This window comes from Electrona antarctica (assembly GCF_951216825.1).
Source record: "Electrona antarctica genome assembly, chromosome: 11".
Taxonomy (NCBI): Eukaryota; Metazoa; Chordata; class Actinopteri; order Myctophiformes; family Myctophidae; genus Electrona; species Electrona antarctica.
In genome coordinates this window covers 16,425,111-16,441,574 of record NC_136792.1, presented here as the reverse complement: position 1 = coordinate 16,441,574, position 16,464 = coordinate 16,425,111, and the positions used below count along the sequence as shown (strand labels likewise).

Sequence of the window (16,464 nt, the reverse complement as noted above, 5' to 3'; positions counted from 1 at the left end):
TAACTCGGGGAGTGTGGACCCGTTAGGGTCCATTTGGTTCCATTTGTACACTCTCAGAGTTACAGACCCATAAGGGTCCATTTCCAAACTATCATTTAGCTGGGCAAGGCAAGGCAATTTTATTTATATAGCACCTTTCATACACATGGCAATTCAAAGTGCTTTACAGAATAAAAACAAATACAGAGTGCAACAGTGCACTTTAAAATGAATACAGATTATAATAGATACAATTAAAATAAGATATAGGAGCATATAAATTACAACAAATACTCCCACCTTTGATAGAAACAGAAGACACAGCTAATTTAAAGCTCAGGCAAGACCTAGCTGTTATTAGACATCACTGGGATAGGCAATGTTAAATAAATACGTTTTTAAATTGGACTTCAAAATGGCTATGGTTGGGGATTTCCTAATGTAACCTGGAATATTATTCCAGGTTTGTGGTGCATAATACCCCCTGGAACTCCCTTAAGGACCCCTGGGGGGTCCCCGGACCCCACTGGTTTACAGAGAGACAGGCTTGAATCCTGCCAATATCTGACGTTTGTTTGCTGAGGGAAGCAGCACAAAAGAGTAACTTCTTTGTCCTTCTTGCAACTGTATTATTAATTCATCCCTCAAGCATCATCTGGCATGAAATCAGCAGCTTCTGTTTAAATAAGACTTTGAACATAGCATATTACATGTTGAAACACTATGTAAACACTGGGTGGTGTACTTGCTGGAGGTGTGCGTGCGTGTGTCGGGGTCCATGCCTCTGCTTTTCCCTCAGGTCATTCATTTGTATGTTTTATCTCTGCTTCTGGTCAGACTTAAATGCATGCATTGTCTTTTGGGGAAATGTAGGCTGTCTGAAGTGTTTCATATTTGATTCACTGCATGTTTGATATATTTGTCAAAACTCAAAATTACACACACACACACACACACACACACACACACACACACACACACACACACACACACACACACACACACACACACACACACACCCCCCCCCGGTGGTCCGTGGCCGGGCGTGGGCGCTCTCGGCCGGGCAGAGGACCCACGGTGATGCCCCTGGTCCCTGCCTGGCTGTCAGTATCTGTGCCTGGGGCATGGAGGTCTGGGTACATGTTTATAAGGCATCATAATGTTCATAATGGTGATGGTTTTTATTTGTATTTACAAATGTATCCCTGCATGTACGGTAGATCTGCATGGGAGGCAGGAGGGAGCCGACAGGAGGTTAGAATAGTAATAAAGCAGTTACAGAAAGTTTGCCAACTCAATCCCTGGGAACGGCATGAGGGGAAGGAGTGCAGGAATGTTGGCCTCTGGTGGGCTGACAGAACCGACCAACTAATGGGACTCCAGAGGAGACCAACTCATTTGGAAGTGTTACACTAGTAGCTGAGCGACCCCACTAAGGGTGAACAGTTTTGGAAGAATATCCATTTGTGATTTTTCAGACCAATATTGTGATAATGTACAGTTTTATATTCACTGTTTACACTGTAAACAGTGAATATAAAACTGTACATTATCACAATACTTTTTATTTACAGCATGGCTCTTCAACAGGGGGTCTGGGACACCTAAGGGGTCCTCAGAGTTGCTACAGCTAAATCTTTCTTTGTGTGAACTTTCTGAGGGGAAAAATAGCAGTACTAGAAGCCTGCAATGCATTGTGAGCTTGTAGATCTGCTATTTTCAGAGCTCTGGTGCAGAGGGAAAAAGAGAAGACCTCCAAGTACAGAGCCAATGGTTAAGTGGTGCTAAGTATTGAGCACAGTTGTTGATTTAAGCACAGCGGATTGTCAGGTCGGGTCAGGTGGTCACCAAACCGTCTGGGCATTAAAAAAAAGATTGTGGTGGACACGAATCTTAATTCACACACCCTGTGCGTGCGTGCGTGCGTGCGTGCGTGCGTGCGTGCGTGCGTGCGTGCGTGCGTGACCTGAATGCGACCCAATCAGCTGCAGGGGTCAATGGGTCATACTCAGACATACAGAGAGACATTAAATGTAAAGCTATATACATGTACAGTATCAGGGGTCTGCAACATTTTTAGTGTTCCATGTCAACATTAATTTTAATGACACCACATCAAAACTTCCAAAAGTCAGAGTTCAGAATTAAAATATATGTAGAAATATGTGCAGGATGTAATTACATAGAAATGTGAGGCACATTTATTTGACCAGAAAATCAAACCAAAAATCATCTCTCTCACACCAGTGTGCCAGTGATCACCCTCTTTGGTGCCTAAGGTCGCCGACCCCTGCCTCTATATTGTCTCCCTGTCTCTCCTTTAATGAACAGAAAATACATTCAGTCAGGACAACTCAAGAATGGATGGAATATATATTTATTGAATATAAAATGAGCAATATATTTATTATAGTTTGGCGATGAATTGGATCTGCTTTTTAGGTATAGGTACTGAGATCAAGCGCATCAGTCCCAACCATAGGGACTCCGAAATCCCCGTACCTAAACAAGAGATCCAAAACGACAGGTAGTAGCTGGGGTGGAGGAGGGTGAGCAGCAAAACTTTAAGCAGGCAGCAGCGCAAGTTTAAATAGCTGGTATGAAGATGGAATGAGTGTGTGATTGGATGAAGTAAATCATGTGAATGAGAACGTGATGCTGAGGCTGCCCAATTAACGGCCAGCAGCAACTGCACTGAGTTTCCTGACTGAACATGCTCTGCGCATGTCTGTGACAGGCACGATGCTCATTTTTCAGGTGGGTTGCAAATGTCAGCCAGGAGACAGTTCTATTGGGTCATTTTCATGCCAATATTATTTGTATTCGTGAAAAAGAAATGTATATCTGTAAAAAGATTTTGCATTCGTAAAAAAAAACGTGTGTTCGTAAAAACATGTGTGCACTAATCACACTATTACACTAATTACACTATTACCCTAATTACACTATAACACTATTACACTAATTACCTTATGTATTTCTCTTATAAAGCACAGCCCCTGAAGGGGGCTGGAGGGCTGGAGACAGGACAGAGAAATGGTGAAAATGTTACATTACTACCTCGCGCTAATAAGTCTGATCTCTCTTTAGAAGCGTTAATAGGCCTATTCCAAACGAGATGCTTGGTTAAGTCATAAATTAAGACAGAACAACGCCGTTCTGATCAAAACCATGGACAGCGTAGATTTAGAGAGAATAAGGAAGATTGTTGGCCCGTAAACTAGATGCACGCAAAACATGTCCAGGAGCGCTGAGCAAGGCATTGCCTAGCAACGGCCGCTAGGCAACGGATTTTAGCGATTGCGTTTTATATCATTAAAAAGGACCTAAAGACGTGTATACAGGACAGGTCTGAGGGAACTCCGTGGTTTTATTTGAGAGGACATGTATACACGTCCTTAGTATTTTAAGTCTTAACATGAATCCAACATATTAATAGAAAAGGTAATGTGTAAACAAAATCACACCCGTGTGAAGTGAGTGGTGCAACTCTGTGTGGTCCCCGGGTGTCCCCAGAAGTTCCAGACCCACAGGATACCCAGGTCCCTCTACTGTACTGTACTGTCACTGTACTGTACTGTACTGTCACACCCGAAATCATCATATATACAGTTAATATCTATGTGTGTGGGGGGGGGGGGGGGGGGCTGCGCAACAGTGACACTTGGTGGTGAAAACCATCCAAACGCTATTTTTGTGCTCGGACAGACAGACGGACACAGCCAGCCAGCCAGGGACCCAGGGACACACATAGCTGTCTATAGGAGTGGTTGCACCACTCAAAAAGCATTAATTTACACAACACTGATGATGGTGGAGCTGTCAAAACAGTCTATGAAGCTACCTATGACATCTATGAATCTATGTTTCAACTGTATACAATAGTGGGGGATCTCGGTCTCATCACTCTCAGCTAATGTGTTCTTGACCTGATTGAAAAACATTAGTGATGCACCGAATATTCGGCCGCAGAAAATATTCGGCAGAAAATGGCTAAAAATGCATTTTTGGCCTATTCGGTTTCGGCCCGAATAGGCAGAAAATATATCACAGAATAGTGTATGCAGTTTTGCATTCAAAAGAGCTGAATAAATGTTTTATGGACCCATAATAGTGATTATTATTTAAGTTAAGTTTTGCCATAACCATTTATTTTTGCCATAAATCAGGTAGCTTTAAGGTACGGCCATGACAGCAACGGTAGGAAAAAAGATATATAATATTAATCATATTCGGATATTCGGTATTCGGTTTTCAGCCAACTGTTTCCTATATTCGGTATTCGGTTTCGGCCAAGAATTTCCCTTTCAGTGCATCCCTAAATTTAAAACATTGAAAGTCTCCTGGTTTACAGTATAGCCCCCACAACATTAGACACTGTCAGTGTGTTAAAGGGTTAGAGAAGCGGGTCTCAACCTTTTCCGGATCCGAGCCCACTGGAAAATCTTGAAAGCGTTCAGGACTCGCCCATCTGATCAGAAGGTTACACGTTTGCATTGAAATATTGCAGTATACTAAAATTCGTGTTGCCTGTTTAGGCCTCTAGGGAGAGAAGTTTTCACCAGTCATATTTCAAAACATTTTTAAAAACTGCAGATCTACAGTACAAGCTTTGTAGATCAGCTATCTTTATGTGACACTGTTGTATGACTAGAGCTAATTGAATCGATTTGTCTCTTGTAAAAAATATTTGAATGTTTTTTCATTTAAACATTTAAATAATAATAATAGAAAAATCTCTCTAGATTGACCAAAACGTTTTGGAAGTATACTTTATAGAATTATGTGATTCTGAAAACTGTAATCCGAAAAAGGCCATCACCGTGTTTTCACACGGTTTAAAATTCATTGAAAACCCAAAGCACTTAATCCTCATAGCAGGACTATTCTGTTAGAATGTGAGAACCTTCTCCCTTGCCTTGATCTACACAATAGGAAATTGTTTTGAAAAGAGAGCGAGGCTGCACCAAAAAAGGACCTCAAAAGACAGGAGTGCTGGCTTTTGGGTAGAGGTCATTTTTTGTCGATCTCCATTTTCTTAGAAAGGTGCAGTAAAGTCACGTTCAGACTTACTCTTCTACAGCACTTGAGCTTGTTTGTTTAACACTTATACCGCCATTGCCGAAGTCCTTTGTCAATTGAAGCCTAATTTTGATACTGACGCTTAACGCCATTGCCGAAGATCAATGACAATTGCGCTTTTATAGCTGTTGTTGTCACAAGACTCCGTCGCCCATCTTAGATCATCGGCACCATAAGAATCCATTCTATCCCTTTCTTTCAATCGCCTGTATCTCCTATTCCTTGTCCCACAAGGAATAGGACAACGTTTCTTTGACGGCACAGAGCCGACGATGTGGAGCTCTCCAGAGCTCCGGTCTGGATTCACATTGTAAACAAGGCCTGCCCAGCTCCGTGTAGATTTTTCAAAATAAGAGCTCAAATTAAAAAAATGGGATGTACGTAGACTCATTAGGTCCACTGACAGAGCCTGACCAGAGCCATTTGTGGCGGTTCTGGACCACTGTGTATCCGGTCGACTCAAGGCCGGGCACTGCACTCGTGTGAAACGCGTCGAAACGTGTCGAAATTCTCGCGTTACGTGACTCAGACTCACACTCTGTGCGAGTGTGAGACTAGACTTGTAAGACTATAGACTTGTGCCCACCGGACTACTTGGGAATGATGAAAGTTGTAGCACTGAAGTAGGATTTACGAAAAAACTAAAAGTTATGGAGTTATGAGGTTTCTGCTCCCGAGATCAACGATGTTCAAGAGATTACCTGTTGCCTTTGCAAACTGCTACTGAAACAAACGTTTGCAATTCAGTGCTATCGAATGACTATTGATAATTAATGCTTGACCACATTTTATAGCAACCTCCACCTTCACTCACCACTGCCTGGAAAAGGGAAATGTAAAGGAACCATGTCTGTCTGTGAATGTGTTCCTCCATCAATGCAAGAGAAGAATCGTTTCAATTGCATCATCCATGTAATTGCATCTGTAAATTGAAGTGTGTGTGTGTGTGTGTGTGTCTGTATGTGTGTGTCTGTGTCTGTGTGTGTGTGTGTGTGCAATGCTTGATGGAAATGCATGCGTTTTGAGTGTCTCACACGTGCATGCAAGATTGAGTGGTAGAAACATTATGCCATCATCATCCTCCTCCACCTCCACCTCCTCCTCCTCCTCCACCTCCTCCTCCTCCTCCTCCTCTGATAGTGGCACTGCAGTAGGCCTAGTAGCAGTAGGGGCAACCATAGCTGAGTGGGTAGAGAGGCGGCCTGAGAAACAGAAGGTCCCCAAATCACGTCCCAGCTCCGGTCTTTGTGTCAAAGAGTCCCTGAAGACAAGACATGTAGCCCCTAACTGCTCACTGAGTGCTGTACTAATAGCGCTCACTGCTCCTAGTAGTTATACTAGGATGGGTAAATGCAGGACAAATTTCACGTATGTGCAAATATACAGCGACAAAAACTACACCAAAGTGGGAACCAAATTATTATCATGTCCTTAATGGCACTTAATGTAGGACTAGGAACCTATGCACGCACACGCATGTGTATATTCATGTGAGTGCTCATGTAGGCCTACAGTAGTAGTTAATATGTGATAACAGGCAAAGAAATAGGCAGCTGGCAGCCAGTCTGACAGTATGTCTGATTCTTGCAGGGCCTGCACTGCAATTAGTCATTGTTGTACAGAGACAGCGAGGAGGAACCATAAAGCATGTGGCAACGTAGTTCAGTCAGTGGAGTAGATCTCACCGCGGGACAGAGTCATGAATCGGTTGCAAATCCTCTTTATTTCCCCATAAATCCCCACGGCTGTGCACATCCTGTCGGGACTGAGGTGTGGGCATGTCAACACGCCTTGCGCAGTGAGCAGCGCTGTGTCAGGACTATGGAGACTAGTAGATATCCACAGTAATGACATAATACAATGCAGTTTAGGATATAAGGATATGAAGCCAGTTCTAGTTGCACTTGCACTCTTTCTTACCACAACAACTAAACATTGTGGGCATTTAACTGGAAATGTATTGATAGTCCTTTAGAACCTCTCACGGACTTAATGTTGCTCATGTTGATTAATTTTTTTATATGTTTTTATTTCAATGAATCGACATAAAATAATTTGGATGGATTTTATATAATCGACTATTAAAATCGATTAGACTGATTAACCACTTAAGCTCTAAATTACACAATTGTACAATGGTGGGAAAATAGCAAAAGAAGCCAATAAAATAATCGTTCATTAATCATAATTGATGCAAAAGTTTGAAATAATTCAAACATTTTGATCTGAAGTAAGTCATATCACCCATGCAGCCCTGCTAGAGGTTGATGAATGGCTGCACATCATCAATAAATAAGTGGGCCCCATGAAACATAACATAAAGGATACTGTTACAGAAGCCACAGATAGATGCAGTCAGAGTTTCTGCTGGGTAACTGTTTTAGCAACTGAAAATCCAATCTTAGACTTCTTAAAATCAGATTCATTGACAAATCATATTTTACAGGGTATGTCCTCAGGGTGTGTGTGTGTGTGTGTGTGTGTGTGTGCGTGTGTGTGTGTGTGTGTGTGTGTTCGTGTTTCATTAGCACCACCACCAGGAGATGAACTATGCTCAAAGCTTCCGGATGGTGGTGCATCACACAAATACTGACACAAAGCAAAGACCACTCATCCCAGTTCCACTTACATCACAAGTTCACCACATATTTCTGTTGACTCTGTGTGCGTGCGTGCGTGCGTGCGTGCGTGCACTACTGTACTGTATGTCTGTCTGTCTGTCTGTCACACATAGTACAGTAAACACATTAAAAGTTAATTTCGCACTGTAAAGAAAATATGCACCCACCATTTGTCTTTTATCAAAATGTTCAAGTTCAGAGCATGACTTGAGAGATTGATGGAGAATAGAGCTGCTCTCTCATGCAGCAAAGACCAGCACAGACATTCTCTCCCCTCCCCTCTGTCACTCTAATGTGCACAGATATGGGCTATTGATAAATGCTTTTGAACTATTCAGAGGCTAGAGAGTAGAGACTTAAAAGTCTTCAAATTGTGCCTCATTCTTTTGTGGTGGACAGATAAATCTGGCTAAATGGTGGACAATGACAGTCTTTGACACCTGAGGCTGCAACGTATTTCTTTGTGTGGAGACACTGCGCTCCGATTTATCTCCAGTTTTCTGTCTACTTCTGATGATTGAAGTCGAGAATGTCTAGATATTGCCTCTTATAGCACAATGTATTACAGTTTTGTGGACTCTTTCTGTTTAAATTGTAGAGTCTGTCTAGTGGATCATTGTAATAGATCTGCCTTAAACCATTTCCCAAAGCCACCCATTTGCAGGAGCTCAGGCAGGAGTTTTGGTTATGGTATTTAGCTCCCCATTTAGTTAATTCAGTATGGAGGTTTTCTTTGGGAATGCCATGTTTTTTTGCATTTATTTATATTAGACATCGAAATATTTTTCTTTTAAAAAAGATCCCAGTCTTGTATTGCAGTGTAAAACTGTGCTATGAAATTAAAATTGATGAAATTCATAGCCAAAGAACACAAAAGAGATCTGGATCTGGATTACACAGAATGTGTAATGCTGCTGTCGAGTGGAAAGAACAGTATAGTTCTTTCCACTCGACAGCAGCATTACACATTCTGTGCAGTTGAGGCACCATTCAGAGCATTATCAGCCCTATGTGGATTGAAGCATCTATTTGAAGTATTGGTAACTGTACTGTAATACTGTATGATGTGCACATATTGAATGGTACCATTATATTATATAAGAACTCAAAGGTGCTCTACAGCTACAATGAATAATTTCAGTAAAGTGTTCGGCAGCCGGCGAAAACTAGAGCTCTCAACAGGCCTGAAAATTAAGTCCCGGCCCTACTTGGGCCCTCATCAAACCCTGTACACGTAAGACACTGCCCCCGCTGCCACACTGGAGTTCTCATCAGGCCCGAAAATTAAGGCCCTGGCCTAACTGGGCCCTCATCAAACCCTATACACTAGTGATGCATGGGCCGGCCCGTTGCCCGCAGGTCCCGCAGGTTGACCCGCGGGGCAGGTGGACGGGTCAAGGTTTTCAGCGCAATTATCACGCGGCGGGCGGGGCGGGCCCCCCCTCCCAAAAAAGGAGAAAAAAAAGCATTCCGGTGCTCTCCTGTCTACTCCTCCTGCTGAAACAATCAGCTTGTTCTGTTGTTCATCAATGTGTTGCTTATGAAAGGGCACTTTAGACCCTGCCTTTTTGACCATTGGAGAAAAGTGCCCTCTCCGTTCTGAGGCTCTGAACCTGACCGCCATCAGCGCAATGAGCACATCTGCACCAAATCTTTCTTAATTGAGCACGGTGCTGTGCAAGCGTGCACACACACAGAATTATAGCAGATCTACAAGCTCACAACGTGTCGCAGGCGACGCGTTGTGAGCTTGTAGAGAGGCTATTTTGGGTGTGCGGTACCGCCGCCGCACAACGAAGTTGAAGTATACACAATCAAAACTAAAATGAGCACATGAGATTCATTCATTTCGAGCTACACTGCTGCAGTGTGCAGTTTGCGCACACAACCCAAACGAGGTTGAACCGGTCCGAGACAGAGTATGTCATGTCACGTATGTGTAAGTGTTATACTGTTCATTCAAATAATTTGTTACGACTCACGGACTCACACAGGAAAGAGGGACGATGTCGTCTCTCTCTCTCTCTCTCTCTCTCTCTCTCTCATAACGAGCGACCTCCGCTGGGTTTTTCATACAGTAGTCCAATGTCATTTCACAATTTCGGAACCACACAAACTTTCTGACTGACAGGAATGTAATTATGCGTTCCTTAATAACCAGTAATTTGGGCTACAGGGCAGACTGGTTGGGTCATTTCCTAGTGTTTAAAATGAGATATTACTCTAAATCTGGGTAGAAATATAAAAGGTGCCTCGAATTCTAGCCCCTGCCCTTCAAATTCCCTCTGCACGTCCCTGCCCCCTCCCTCCCCTCTCGCTCTCCAAAGCAATTGAATGGACTGGACTTGTTGGGTGTTGAAAAAGGCTACTTTTTGTTTTCGCGGGCCGCGGGTCAATGATTAATATATTGTTTTGTGGGGCGGGGTGGTGCGGGCTGGCTCCCGTGGCGTGGCACGACGGGTGGGTTATGAAAAAAGCAGACCCGCGCATCACTACTATACACTCAAGACACTGCCACCCTTTGATCTCTATATGGAGCTGACCTGTTCTGACATTCCATATGTTGATCTGACCACATCAAACCCTGTAGACTCAAGACACGCTCTATATATGGCCAGCACAGAATTCATTCCATATGTTGATCTGACCCCCCATGCCAAAGTAGGGCTGGCCAAATGGAGACATTTTATTAAAGCGCAAATAACATGCATTTTAAAACTGCTTTTAATATTTAATATCATATTGTCTATGTCCATCAAAGTTATTTCTAATGGTTTGAGCCTCAATCACCACTCTGATATAACCAGGCCTTGTCATTTATTTCTGGACTTTGAAAGCAGTTTTAGCTGCAGTACCACAATGTCCTGAGGTGGTGGGGGTGCTGACATGCAGATTGTTTAATATTTGATTCATTATAATACTGATGCTAGATAAAAACAGGCTTGTTTCCATTCCATGCCAGCTTGGAAAATCAACAATGGTGGACATTGTAAACAAAGTGGAAATGCAAATTTGGAACTGAAGACTGAAGAAGAGGAGGAATTATACAAAGTAGGGTGACATTGATGACATCACGATGAGGCCAAAATCAGTTGAGCTGTTCCTGAGAGCAATTTCCATTAAAACACCCATATGATATGAAAGCCTGATTGTTCAAAATTGGTTATTTGTGGGGATAGAAAACACATATGGGAGCCCCAAAAACACAAAATAAATTGAAAAAGTTGAATTTTATGTTATAGGTCCTTTAACCGGTAACCATCAGGCCTTGCTGGCAAATTAACCGTTAGCCTTTAAGGAAAGAAAAGCGCAATTTAGATCCATTAAAAAAGGACAAATAGCCGGCTACAACAGGGTTTTTCGAGTCCCAGTCCACCCCATAGAGTTAGGGTAAACCCGGACGGGGGAATTAGCAGCCATCACAAGCCCACAACGTTACGTGCATTATCGTGAACACATGCACTGTGATGCACACACTTTCCCAGTAGCCTAATAGCCGATCTACAAGCTCACAATGCGTCGCGCAGTGTGCTTGTGTTTCGAGACCACAAAATGTAACGAGCGGGTCCATAGTGGTTACACCCCCAATGTTAAATTACTGTGTACTTTTTATTATATCAATAATATATAATCCACCACTCGAGGGAGGGGGAAGACAGCTCAGCTACAGATCACAGCATGACCGCCCGGTCAAGAGTGAGCTGGAGTTGAAATCTGAAAACTCACCTTCACAGAGACACTGGCTGAATGAGCTTTCATCATACTGTACTCCTGAAAGGATACTGTAAGGAGAAAGCCTGCTACTTTTGAAAAGTTATGGGGTAGGTTCTTTGAGGTTATACTTTCAATATCTCCTCTGGGTTGATTTTGTTTTATTTATTTATCCGAGTTGATGTTGTCAAATGGTGTTGTGGACAATACAGAGTAATGAGAGCTGTGTAGTTTACCTTTCTGGGGTTGGGGTGGGGGGTGGGTGGGGGTGGTTGTTTTTGCTGTTTTGTTTTGTTTTTTGAGTTTGTCTTGTCTTGTTTAACAAAAAAAGAAAATCATGATTCTGTAATTCGTTGTTTTGAATGATGATGTTTGCATTATCATTAAATAAATCTTAAAAAAAAGTGAGCTGGAGCGAACGGTGGACTTTTTTTCTTTTTGTTTTACCAACGATGACCTGCGCGACCAAAGTGCGACAGTGGAAACAAATATCTTCAAATTTGAACACACCTTCAGTTCCCAAGCCTGAGCCTCTAGCCTGGTTTTGACCATATTATAACGTGGATTTACTCTCGCTTCCTCCCCGATATCATAGCGGGGAGGAGGCGTGAGTGAGTTCACGTTGTGTCTGGCAAAAACAGCTAGGCTATACCAAGCCTCCTCCTCCAACTCATCGTTTAGTTTACCTACCAGCCATGTTGTCTGCACTCTGCAGTGTGTCTGTCTGTCGGGCATACTCTGATAAGACGGCTGAATTAACGTTACACTCCTCGCCAATATAATAACATAATATTAATATAACAATAATATAGTGGCACATAATTGAGCAGTTGAGACGAATAACAGTCTAAGTCCAAAATGTATTCTGACCCCTCCCCGAAAAGGCCTATCTGTCCTGAACCCTTATCTATAATTTATACATTATGGATAATTAGTGTGGACTTCGTCTCAACTGCTTAATTGTCAAATAACTAGTCTGTGGTGAGTCCAACAGTCGAGCCCCACATACGTAAACTCCAGTAGCCAGTTCATGAGCGTAAATACCATGACGCAGACAGCACTATGGCTGCCATCACGTGCCGTCGGTAAACTAAAATTATTAATACATACAGAGATGCAGTTAAGTTTACCAAAGTTTGGCTAAAGCCCGGTGGCTGCTGCTAGCAAACACTTGCCCTGCCCCCAAACAGCTCTGGAGTGTAGGCTAATAACGTGGAGGAAGTTAGAAGGGTGCCCTGTGGGCTTTTGTTTTTATTTTATCGGTTCACCATTAGCCGCTAGTATTCGTCGGTTACGAATTTCTTAACGGCTAACGGTTAGCCACCCCTAAAAGCGCCAGCCCTCGCCCAGCAGTCTGCTGTCACCTAGGCGAATGTGTACACGCGACCTCGCCCTACCCTTAGATCTCCATATATGGAGCTGAACTGTTCCGACATTCCATTATGTTCCACATGGCAAGCACAAGTGGTGTTGCTTTACAAAATTGTTTAAACTAGACCACCGGCCTACTTGGGAACGATGCAACTTTGGAACCTAATGATATACGTTGTCATAGCACCCGTCAGCCGGTGTCCCACATGGAGATGTGTATGTGCCTGTGTGTGAAGACTACAAACTGAAAAGTGTATTTGGCAATCAATTCAGCCCACTGGCAGAGCCTGATTGGTTGAGCCTCAATTGGCTGAGGCAGAGGCTGGAAATTGCACAGCTGAAAGGAGTTGGCCTCATTAGGCCCACTGGCAGAGCCTTAGCAGAGCCTTTTGTGGTGGTTCTGGAGAAGCGTGGGTCCGACCGAATCGATACCGGGCACTGCACTCCCTGTGGGGGTGTGGAATGCGTGTGTCGAATTTGAAGTCGGTGGGTCAAACGGTTCGCGAGTTACGTGCATTACAACCTTACACACACACACACACGTACGCAAGCAGAGACGTGGCGCATTTATAATAGGATTGTGATTTCCTATTGTGATAACCTATTTTCTTTTCCAGAAGCTTAGGTTAGGCTAAAATCATTTGCAGTCCTTTGAGCATTGTTGATGTAACGACCCGTTTACAGTGTATTTACTATTCAAGGACTGTATGTGGCAGTGTTTGATGAGTGAATGGATGAAAGGGCTTATTGATGATAAATAGTTCTTGTTATTGTGACTTTCAGATTCCAGAGCTGGCGAGGGGGCACCACAGAAAATTGACCACGCCGTCATCGGAGGGGTGGTTGCAGTGGTGATGTTCGCCATCCTCTGTGCACTCATAGTTCTTGGACGGTACTTTGCAAGACACAAAGGTAAAAGGCCAACAGTATACTTCAAAATATGACACATAATACAGGTCTAGTTTATACACTAAACGGTTACATTAAAACTCTTTTTTAACGTGATTCTCTTGCAGCACTTGGTTGGAACAGCTGTTAAACGGACTCTTCACTCTATTTGTATATATGTTATGACGTTTAGAAGATTTAGAACACTTTCCTGGGGTCTTTGTATGTGTAATATGTGGTTTTAGATATTTTAGATTTTCAGCAGTGTCCATGATGTCATGTCACTTCCTTGACTACCGTTATGGGAATTGCATTATGGGAATTGTAGTCCAGGAAGGAAGTGAGCCCAGTGTCTAAATCTTCTCAATGTCATTAACATATAGTTTTTTTTACAAAAAGGGTGGAGTGTCCCTTTAAGCAGAGAGTAGAACAGGGAGGGACAATGGGCCTCATTCAAGAAGCGATATAAGAACAGATTTTCTCTTATTTTGTTCTGATCTGGGATTCAACAAAGCTTTCTTATTTTTGCTTTTCACTTATGCAAGAACACATTTATGAGTGGTCGAGAGCACTCTTACTGAGATAAGAGAAAACACGTATCTCTTATCTCGATATCATTTGATAAAATGTTTCAGAGTAATTTGATTGGATTATTAAAATCATGAGCTAAAAATACTATTGGTCCATTGATCCCAATAATAACTAGTATAAACCCCTGGATGATAATACATGTGTTCTGCCCCTTTTTAATTTCAGTTACGTGCCCTTTAAAAGCATGATTTATACTTCACTGCACAATGGTGTTGAGCAGTGAAATTTCAAATTGGGGGTTGGCAAAGTTTGCAGGGTGACAATGCCATCCTACGTGACCATGAACACTTGTGACACTCACACTACTAATTTGTATCTCTTCCTGTTCAGGCACCTACTTCACGCATGAGGCCAAAGGGGCAGACGACGCAGCGGACGCAGATACTGCCATTATCAACGCAGAGGGCGGGCACAACACCTCGGATGAGAAAAAGGAATACTACATCTAATCTGGAGAGGCCAGGAGAGGGAGCGGTGGGAGGACCTGTAGGATCACTAGATCTAACTGAGTGGGTGGGTGGTGTGTGGGGGCTGTGGGTGTGGGCGGGCGGTTGGGGGTGTTGCAAACGGAGCGTGGAACTTGTGTGGTAGCGGGGCACAGAGCTGAGAAGAAGGAGTGGAGATGTAATGGATCAGAGGACTAGAACCATGCTTTGCCGTGTGAAATGTCATCGGTTCTCCTATCTTCAACCCTTCCTGGACTGCTGGGGCCGATCTGTACAGTTCAATTATTTTACAGACAATTTTGTGCCTTGTTCTATTTCTTTAGTTGTGGGTTTTCTTTTCTTTTTTTCTTTTCTTTCCCATGCGTGTCGACTTTGTCTGTGTCCTCCACCTGATCCTTTCAGCTGGCTTTTCGAAGACAAAATGGCATGGTGTGTCTGTGTGTGCTTCAGCTTGCCAATAGCTATTGTACGGGGGCTCATAGAAGCACTACTTACCAGAAACCAATGGGTCCATGCTGTGCATTTCGGTATTTTCAGAAACAAAATCAACAAACACTTTTCTCAAAATCAGACATTCCTGCCAATTCTAAATCTGCAATCCCTCGATTCTGTACATAGATGCCTATTTTGATTGTATTGGATTGATGTGGCTCACCTGGATCTTTGAGATCAGGTTCAGCTACTGTATGTGGAGACTTATTTAACCATCTTCATCCCCAAATTCATCACATCCCGTAAAGTGAAGTACCATGGATGTCTGTGCTCCTAACAGCAAGCAACACCTGGGGCCATTATGTATCCAATTTTGTACACTAATGCGTCACACACATTTCCTGTCAGATGTAGCTGTATGAAAAAACACGTGTGCCCTTTTTCAGTGTGATTCATGCACATATCCACTCCAGTATAATATATTATATATATTATGCATTTATTTTTGAGCATTGAAGTCAATGGCAAAATAATCATGTGGCTTTGTATGTCTGTCCACCCCTCCCCCTGTGACGCCATGTAGCATACAATACATCATCATTATGATAAAAGGCACTGCTCACTTCACACGAGTGTGATCTTTTTACCCCTATAGAATAATAATAATTTAGCTTATTGTGAAATTAAAATGATCTTATAATAATAATCATCATCATCATCAGGGGCACATATGTCGGTTAGACATGCCAACAGTCCTACAGTCAAATCACCTGTGGCTCCCGACATGCGTGGGCGGGTTAAAATTAAAAATCACCTGTGAGGTTAGGTTTGGGGAGGGTGTCTGACTCATGGTGTGTCTGACTGTTGGTATGTCTAACTAAACACATGCACCGATCATCATCATCATCATCATCATCATCATCATCATCATGTGCAAATATAGTTGGTTAAGAGCAGACACTATTTTTTTAATGTAACTGAGGCCTAGAAGTGTATCAGTGCCCACGAGACAAATGTCACAGCCACTGAAGCAGGTGACGGGACTGTAGGGCTCTCTTCAAAGGACCAGCGCGTGCGTGACTGGTATTCTGGGCCATCCTGGGATGTGGGGCCGAATGGTGCAGAGGCCCTGATGATTAGAGCCTGACCGATTTATCGGTCTGGCCAACATATCACTTTATTATATATATAACACTTTCAACCTCTCTGTCCCTACATTTTGGGCAATTCATTATTCAGAATTAAAAAAGCAGATCTACAACCTCAACGCTTTTGAATAGGACATAAATAACTTTTATCAAACTAATTCGAAAATGTTGCAAAAATATCGGACAAAATCGGTA

At 42.8% G+C, this 16,464-nt stretch overlaps 1 protein-coding gene across 1 annotated transcript in view; it reads left to right on the top strand.

Annotated features, from left to right (window-relative positions):
* The window catches only part of cadm1b (cell adhesion molecule 1b), a gene marked incomplete at both ends in the record, with an annotated part of 170,674 nt that extends 155,982 nt beyond the window's left edge, over window positions 1–14,692 (top strand). Inside the window, 2 exons of the mRNA XM_079515085.1 lie at window positions 13,548–13,676; window positions 14,574–14,692. Of these exons, the coding sequence (XP_079371211.1) occupies window positions 13,548–13,676; window positions 14,574–14,692 (248 nt within the window). The remainder of the gene's footprint in view (window positions 1–13,547; window positions 13,677–14,573) is intronic.
* Window positions 14,693–16,464: the final 1,772 nt, after the last annotated feature.